This window comes from Oncorhynchus gorbuscha, unplaced genomic scaffold (assembly GCF_021184085.1).
Source record: "Oncorhynchus gorbuscha isolate QuinsamMale2020 ecotype Even-year unplaced genomic scaffold, OgorEven_v1.0 Un_scaffold_437, whole genome shotgun sequence".
NCBI lineage: Eukaryota > Metazoa > Chordata > Actinopteri > Salmoniformes > Salmonidae > Oncorhynchus > Oncorhynchus gorbuscha.
In genome coordinates this window covers 253717-262888 of record NW_025745283.1, presented here as the reverse complement: position 1 = coordinate 262888, position 9172 = coordinate 253717, and the positions used below count along the sequence as shown (strand labels likewise).

Sequence of the window (9172 nt, the reverse complement as noted above, 5' to 3'; positions counted from 1 at the left end):
CACTCAGTCTGAACGGTATGATGTCACTCAGTCTGAAAGGTATGATGTCACTCAGTCTGAAAGGTATGATGTCACTCAGTCTGAAAGGTATGATGTCACTCAGTCTGAAAGGTATGATGTCACTCAGTCTGAAAGGTATGATGTCACTCAGTCTGAAAGGTATGATGTCACTCAGTCTGAAAGGTATGATGTCACTCAGTCTGAAAGTTATGATGTCACTCAGTCTGAAAGGTATGATGTCACTCAGTCTGAAAGGTATGATGTCACTCAGTCTGAAAGGTATGATGTCACTCAGTCTGAAAGGTATGATGTCACTCAGTCTGAAAGGTATGATGTCACTCAGTCTGAACGGTATGATGTCACTCAGTCTGAAAGGTATGATGTCACTCCTCAGTCTCTGTGAGCACAGCTCTGCTATTAGATCCAGAAAGGTTTTAAGCAATAAGGGGCCTTCATTTTGGGAACATAAATGAAATGGCTAGTTAGTATTCTGGACCCAACTCGAAAACACATTTCATGTGCATCATTATGGTGGAACGATACAGTTTGATAGTTGAAAACCCCTTCTGAGAACAGCAACAATGCACTGTTCTAATTCCATAGACATTCTAATACTGTGCTGGTGGAAATATGTGCATGAATTCATCTTTAACCCTGTACAAATAAAGTATTGCTACTTACAAAGCAATCCTACAGATGTCTCTTAACTGTGTATCAATGCAGATATGTGTACATGGGGGAGACGTGGGAAGAATAGGGACAGGGGACAGGGGTGACACAGACATCAGGTTTGGGGTCCATTCCATTTCAATTCATTAATTCAGAAAGTAAACAGTTTACTTCCTAAATTGACTGAATTGAAATGGAATGGACCCAAACCTTCCACAGAATAGGGTTAGTTATGCATTTCATACTGCATTATTCAATAGACTCTGTTCATCGTCATCTCTATAGTGTGCAGAAAACTAGGACTAATAACTCTCTTATCATATTACCCTGTTAGGAATACAGTACACTACACACCATGACCCTGAAGACCCACTAACCACACATCTACCCAACCAATCAGACCCACTTTACCCACACATCTACCCAACCAATCAGACCCACTTTACCCAACCAATCAGACCCACTTTACCCACACATCTACCCAACCAGACAGACCCACTAACCACACATCTACCCAACCAATCAGACCCACTTTACCCACACATCTACCCAACCAGACAGACCCACTAACCACACATCTACCCAACCAATCAGACCCACTTTACCCACACATCTACCCAACCAGTCAGGTTAAGAGTTTCTTTCCTTTAGGGTCAGGCCAAACTATTTGTGAATATGCGATGCAAGTATTGCAATTTAAGTGCAGGCTTTTCATATAAGGCAAAAAAATTACTTAAAAAGTCACAAAAAATACTGATCACTGTTTCAAAGAGAGGAAAAAAACTGTAGTATCCACAAAGCAAAAATATAATACTGAACATGGCATTTAATAAACCTCCATATAATCCATATGTCTTCTTCCTTCCAAAGGCAACTGGTCCTCCTCTATATGGCATGTGGTGTGTTATTGTTTGCTCACATTGAGTTTACATTACTATTTGCGTAGTATTTCTAAGAGATGAGTTTTGCTTGCAGCTTGCAGGTATAGCATAATGTGAGGGAGGGGGGGGGGAATTCAGTCCTGGAGTTCCAGGTCAGAGGTCAAGGTTCAGTCCTGGAGTTCCATGTCAGAGGTCATGGTTCAGACCTGGAGTTTCAGGTCAAAGGTCAGGTGAGCATTGTGGTGTATAAGAAGAAGCTTTGTTTGTTCGTTTTGTCTGGGAGCGTCGTGGCAGTGCGGTGTGAGCGAGCGAGCATTACAGTCTAACAGTATGTACAGCTAGCTGGATGTAGGAGTGCCACGGTGCCGGCCTCGGGCAAGCTCTGATGATGTCACATCACAGGGCTGTTTCAGGGTAACGATGTCATAAGGTGGTGTCCTGGGGTTCGTCGTCCTCAGCGTAGGGGTCGTGGTCGGGGTTATCGTCTCTCCGCGGGGGAGGAGAGTGTGTCACCGCTCCGTAGCGCCTGCAGGGGGCAGCACCGCTGAACTCATCGATGAGGCTGTCCAGGTTCACATTGATGGAGGGGATTTCATAATTGAAGTAATCTAATGATGGCATGGTTAGCGGGTTGGCATGGCGACAGAGGTGGGATGTGATTATTATGGTGTGGTGGTGGTGAAGAGAAGCATGAGGAGGAGGAGGAGGTGATGATGGTGTGTAAAAAAAGGAATAAAGCAGAAAGGAAATTTAGTTTTTTGAGTCAGAAAAAACTGCATTCTGTTGCTGTTGTTTGAAAAAGGCAGCAGGTAGTCATACTGTGGTCTACTGGGCTACACATTCTACACTAGGGAGGTAGTCATACTGTGTTACTGGGCTAGTAGGTATAACACCAGAGACCTCTGGAGAAGCTAGGTCTATAACAGGGAGGTAGTCATACTGTGTTACTGGGCTAGTAGGTATAACACCAGAGACCTCTGGAGAAGCTAGGTCTATAACAGGGAGGTAGTCATACTGTGTTACTGGGCTAGTAGGTATAACACCAGAGACCTCTGGAGAAGCTAGGTCTATAACAGGGAGGTAGTCATACTGTGTTACTGGGCTAGTAGGTATAACACCAGAGACCTCTGGAGAAGCTAGGTCTATAACAGGGAGGTAGTCATACTGTGTTACTGGGCTAGTAGGTATAACACCAGAGACCTCTGGAGAAGCTAGGTCTATAACAGGGAGGTAGTCATACTGTGTTACTGGGCTAGTAGGTATAACACCAGAGACCTCTGGAGAAGCTAGGTCTATAACAGGGAGGTAGTCATACTGTGTTACTGGGCTAGTAGGTATAACACCAGAGACCTCTGGAGGTAGTCATACACTGGGCAGAGACCTCTGGAGAAGCTAGGTCTATAACAGGGAGGTAGTCATACTGTGTTACTGGGCTAGTAGGTATAACACCAGAGACCTCTGGAGAAGCTAGGTCTATAACAGGGAGGTAGTCATACTGTGTTACTGGGCTAGTAGGTATAACACCAGAGACCTCTGGAGAAGCTAGGTAGTCATACTGTGTTACTGGGCTAGTAGGTATAACACCAGAGACCTCTGGAGAAGCTAGTCTATAACAGGGAGGTAGTCATACTTGTTACTGGGCTAGTAGGTATAACACCAGAGACCTCTGGAGAAGCTAGGTCTATAACAGGGAGGTAGTCATACTGTGTTACTGGGCTATAGGTATAACACCAGAGACCTCTGGAGAAGCTAGTCTATAACAGGGAGGTAGTCATACTGTGTTACTGGGCTAGTAGGTATAACACCAGAGACCTCTGGAGAAGCTAGGTCTATAACAGGGAGGTAGTCATACTGTGTTACTGGGCTAGTAGGTATAACACCAGAGACCTCTGGAGAAGCTAGGTCTATAACAGGGAGGTAGTCATACTGTGTTACTGGGCTAGTAGGTATAACACCAGAGACCTCTGGAGAAGCTAGGTCTATAACAGGGAGGTAGTCATACTGTGTTACTGGGCTAGTAGGTATAACACCAGAGACCTCTGGAGAAGCTAGGTCTATAACAGGGAGGTAGTCATACTGTGTTACTGGGCTAGTAGGTATAACACCAGAGACCTCTGGAGAAGCTAGGTCTATAACAGGGAGGTAGTCATACTGTGTTACTGGGCTAGTAGGTATAACACCAGAGACCTCTGGAGAAGCTAGGTCTATAACAGGGAGGTAGTCATACTGTGTTACTGGGCTAGTAGGTATAACACCAGAGACCTCTGGAGAAGCTAGGTCTATAACAGGGAGGTAGTCATACTGTGTTACTGGGCTAGTAGGTATAACACCAGAGACCTCTGGAGAAGCTAGGTCTATAACAGGGAGGTAGTCATACTGTGTTACTGGGCTAGTAGGTATAACACCAGAGACCTCTGGAGAAGCTAGGTCTATAACAGGGAGGTAGTCATACTGTGTTACTGGGCTAGTAGGTATAACACCAGAGACCTCTGGAGGGAAAGCAGTGAAACAAACTGAGCAGGAGGCGATGCTGTCTGAGGGAGGACAGTGAAACAGATGGGTCTGTCCTGAAGCCATGGGTCTGGGATGGAGGTCACCTGGGGGTTACCTGTGGAGCCCACACGCCTGTCCCGTAGCAGGGGCGACGTTTGTTGCCATGGGGATGGTAAAAAGGGCCGAAGCGTTAAAGATGGACCTTTGGGTGAAGCGACGGCGTCTGCAATGGTGAGCGCTGCAGTGTACGTGATGCGCTCTAGGACGTCCATAAGCCATGCATACAGTACGTACAGTCTGAACAACAGCATGCCGACTAAAGTAACACCAACAGAACGGGGCAGCTAGCTAGTGTTAGCATGGCTGATACTGTAACACCAACAGAACGGGGCAGCTAGCTAGTGTTAGCATGGCTGATACTGTAACACCAACAGAATGGGGCAGCTAGCTAGTGTTAGCATGGCTGATACTGTAACACCAACAGAATTGGGCAGATAGCTAGTGTTAGCATGGCTGATATTGTGACTCAAACAGAATGGGGCAGCTAGCTAGCGTTAGCATGGCTGGCTGATAGCTAGCTGTTTAGCTAACAGGTACAAGACGTATGCATGAAGCAGGCTGCAGGAGAACCCAGAGGCAGCCACAGCACCAGGCCAGGCGGGGCGAGGCGGGCGGAGCGGTGAGAGATGGAGCGTAGTACGGTAACGTTACTGGCGGGCGAGGTCAAATCTGGCTTACCCTAAACGGCCCCCTCACACTTAGCCCACACCACACTGACTCCCCTGGCCTCACACGGCTGGTACACAACATAGTAGCAGGTAGAGCAGAGCAGGGGAACAAGAGAATCATGAATAGAACACAGGGACACAGAGAATGACTGGTATTGGTACTGACAGGTAGAACAGAGAACCTCATAGAATATTAGAATTAGATTTCTATGGAACACCTCAGATCATAATTATGACATCAGACAAGAAGTAGGCCTATCTGAGTGACCACTTCTTCAATAAGCCTGGTTGCCAGCCTGTTTCTGCTCTCTTGCCAACTCCTTGTGGAACTGCTTGCCAATGTGCAATGGGGTTGGTAAGAGCACAAACTGGTCTGGGACCAGCCTAGAATGAGCCATGTTTGTCCTGAGAGAGTAAGCATAGAATTAGAATGACTAGAATAGACATTCCCCTTTCCAGTCAACATTCCATGATGAGTGGAACAATGTTGTCTATATTCATGGATGCACGTTGCGTCACAACATTGTTATGAAGATTCTCTTGAGCCCTGGTGCCCTACTGAAGGTCAATGCATTGCCAATGGGCACTGATGAAGATCTAGCCTAAAGTGCATTACACTGGGCTTGGAAACCCAATGATATTTCAAAAGGAGACAAGCTATTAGTAAGAAAACCTTCTTCTTATCACTGTGATGAAGCCAGATTGACCTTAGATGCAATATAACTTGACCTAGCTGGCTGAGATTGAGGGACAGTCCTGGGTTTTTTCTAGCTAACGTTAGCATTGCTAGACATTTCTGACTAAGTCTGATAGCTAATCTCTCTAAAGTGAATTTGACGACATCGTTGTCGATGGCAAACTCGTTTCCTACTAATTATTCGCTGACTTTAGCAATATCGTCGTATTTCCAGGCCACTGTAGTGTCATCTATAGTTTAATCTAGACTAAACAGTCATTAGCCTCCGTTCAGAATGACTGGGCATCACTGGACTTTCAGGCACCACGATGGCTGAGGCGTTTATAACAACGCACGGTGCCGCCAAATGACGGTGAATACACTGTCACAATTGCCATGGAATGAGGGGGATTGTTCTGTTCTAGTCATTCTATTTCTATGCGTGTAAAAGCCTGGGACCTACCTAGCTCTGGCGTTGTGTATGAGGGATAAACAGAAGAGGAAGCACATGATGAATCTAATGGAAACTTCCATACAAGCAGGACATCGCTATGCTTCCCTGATGTTTCCTCACAATACTTAGAAACATCAGCACATAACACAAGCAATGGATACACAGTGTAGGTTTCTCTCTGCAATGTACAACAAAATCTTAATATTTACAACATATTGTTCTTCTCGGGACGACTGCGTCTGTCTGTCTAAATAAAGGCCACCGTTATTCAATAACACATTATTTTATAGAACGGGTGAGTCAGCAGTGATAGGATGCTGATTTCCCTCGTCCTACTAGCTACACCTGTCCACCGTCTCCATTGGACAGCGCCACAGCCAGTCTGAGAGCCGGACGCGGCTGCATCGTCCCTGACCCCACCTGCGGTGGTAGTGGTGGTGTCGTTGCCGTGGTTACGTGATCGTCATGCTGTTTACCTGTGGACATGCTCTCCCCGGGGGACAGTCCGTCCAGGATGCCCTGCTCCAGGGGCCCAGGGCCAACAGGGGTGGCCCCCGGCTGAGGAACGGTGGGCGGCTGAGGAGGTGGCAGGCTGGGCCTCTGCCGGGGCTTAGGGGTGGGCCGAGACTTGCCCAGCGTGCCGGTCAGAGAAGGGGGGGAGGACAGGGACCCCAGGGACCCTAGGGAGCCACAGAGAGGGGTCTGACCAGGGGAGGAGGCCCCTAGTCCTCCAGGGGCCTGTGGGGGACCGGCCAGTCCATAGGGCGAGGGGGTGCTCGGAGGGGTGGGGGACAGGCTGACCGGCGACGGCTGACCTGTGGACTGGTCCGAAATCCCACCAGAACCACCCGACTGGCCATACCCAGCTGGAACCTTTGGAGGGATAGGGGCCGGCTTCTTAGAGCCTGGAGACAGAAAAAAAAGAGAGTTAACATGAACATGAATATCTAAAGTAAATGAACACATCTAAAACTAAACCTACCTTTATACCAGGGGTTGGAACAGGTCAGGGAAAAAAAACGAAAACCGGAAAATAAATAAATTATTTGAGGAACAGAACCAGAACCAAAAACAAAAGTGATCTATACTGTTCCGGAACAGAACCATTATTTTTAAAAACATGGGAACCGGTTAATAACGTTATTTTATGTTCCAGGCATTTTTTTCCCAGTCCCACAAAAATTGCAACAAAGAGCCTCTGCAAAGCCCTCACTCTGTCACTCAGAAACGTATTCCAGCGTCTGCCTGCCAGCTGGAAATCTTTTCCAGTGGGTGTGGCTGTATGTAGGTTACCTGCCCCTCCCCTCTGAAGCAGGTACTGTAGCCTATTGACAATGTTACAAGCATGATTCAGAAATTAGGGAGAAATGTTTAATTGGAGAAGAATGGATTGACTTTTCAACGTTGGTTAAGGATACTATTGTTACCGTGTTTCACATTGGATTTATTAACCATAAAAAGGTAAGACGTGTTCTTAAATCTAGTGCTGCTCTGCACACACAAGCTTGTTAGCTAGCTTGCTACGTTCCTCCATAGAAGGCTCTCCTCTGTAGGCATCATTTATTTGAGCCTAATTCAGATAATGCATGTCATAACAAGATGGCCAGCGCTTCAAAGCAAGCTTCCTCCATCATCTCTCACTCTCTCCTCACCCTCAACATTTCAGTTGCATCTTGTGCCCTACGCTGTGACTGGCACAGTGTGTGTGTGTCTGTCTTTCATTATGATTAAACCATGCTGTTACGGCAAAATACAATTTGCTCTTAACGATTTTCCGATTCATATTAAATTGCTTACTCGCTCCACAGCAAGCTTCTCTATCCGCACTGATTGGTGAAGTAATTTAATGTCGAGCTGAATGTATAAAGGAACAGAAAGGAACGATATAAACCGGTACTTATGTCTGGTTCCAACCAGTTCAGAACTTTATTTTGTCTGGTTCCAACCAGTTCAGGACTTTATTTTGTCTGGTTCCAACCAGTTCAGGACTTTATTTTGTCTGGTTCCAACCAGTTCAGGACTTTATTTTGTCTGGTTCCAACCAGTTCAGGACTTTATTTTGTCTGGTTCCAACCAGTTCAGAACTTTATTTTGCTGGTCAGAACAATGGAACGTAACAACAACTCTGTATTTTACCTTTATTTAGCAAGTCAAGTCAGTTAAGAACAAATTCTTATTTTCAATGACGGCCTAAGAACAGTGGGTTAACTGCCTGTTCAGGGGCAGAACGACAGATTTGTACCTTGTCAGCTCGGGGGTTTGAACTTGCAACCGTCAGGTTACTAGTCCAACGCTCTAACCACTGGGCTACCCTGCCGCCCCTTTAACCACTAGGCTACCCTGCCGCCCCAAATGATTCAGTTCAGAACAAAAAACGATTGGGAAAATAATTTTGGTTCAAACCCCCAGTTTTATACAGTAAAACAAATGAATATAAACATTTTGATAACCAACAAATTAGATTAGACATGGATAATACATGAAGTGTCTGTTTTCTGGCTCATGTTGAATGGAGAATCTACATGGAATGTGTTTAGGACTTCATCCAGCAACAGGTTTACTATGAATCCTTCTAGAACCCGCTAAAAAAGTCATACATTTGCTGTCTAGGTAAAACAACAAGATTCCAAAAGATATGGATCCCAACTGTGACGTTGAACCGCTGACCTTTGCGCATGGTGTGTGGGCTGTGTTCTGTGGAGTGGGGCGACTGGCTGCAGCTCTGCTGGCCAACACCAGGGGGCGCCGTCGGACCTGCCACCTGCACCCCCTTGTGACCAATCACTGGAGAGCTCTCCTTACTCCTCAGTGTACTGGTGAAGGAGAGAGGATGTCAGGCTGTTGTCACTGTCCACTTATAGATACATGTCAAACTACATCGCAACATCATCGCTACAGAAAATGTCCTTCTTCATTTATTTGACCATTATTTTAACAGGGTCCACTGAGAATAAGGTCACTTTTACAAGGGAGCCCTTCATCATCATCATCATCATCATCATCAACATCAAATAACCTAAATCAATGTCAGTGGTCTCCAACCTACTACATAGTATCTGGGTCTGTTGTGTTGCTCCAACCTACTATATAGTATCTGGGTCTGTTGTGTTGCTCCAACCTACTATATAGTATCTGGGTCTGTTGTGTTGCTCCAACCTACTACATAGTATCTGGGTCTGTTGTGTTGCTCAAACCTACTACATAGTATCTGGGTCTGTTGTGTTGCTCCAACCTACTATATAGTATCTGGGTCTGTTGTGTTGCTCCAACC

The 9172-nt window shown here is 46.0% G+C and overlaps 1 protein-coding gene and 1 long non-coding RNA gene across 2 annotated transcripts in view; both read right to left on the bottom strand.

The window, feature by feature from the left end:
- Positions 1 to 248: 248 nt before the first annotated feature.
- Positions 249 to 9172, bottom strand: part of LOC124018220 (rho GTPase-activating protein 44-like) — a 20658-nt gene continuing 11734 nt past the window's right edge. The window contains exons 3-5 of the mRNA XM_046333479.1: positions 8569 to 8714; positions 6378 to 6806; positions 249 to 2158 (exon numbers count right to left, since the gene is read on the bottom strand). Of these exons, the coding sequence (XP_046189435.1) occupies positions 1974 to 2158; positions 6378 to 6806; positions 8569 to 8714 (760 nt within the window). The 3' untranslated portion in view covers positions 249 to 1973. The remainder of the gene's footprint in view (positions 2159 to 6377; positions 6807 to 8568; positions 8715 to 9172) is intronic.
- LOC124018221 lies at positions 2407 to 6156 on the bottom strand. Its single transcript, XR_006835591.1, has 3 exons — positions 3888 to 6156; positions 2932 to 3081; positions 2407 to 2900 (listed from the first exon to the last, which is right to left on the bottom strand). It is a non-coding gene; the product is annotated as an uncharacterized LOC124018221 (long non-coding RNA).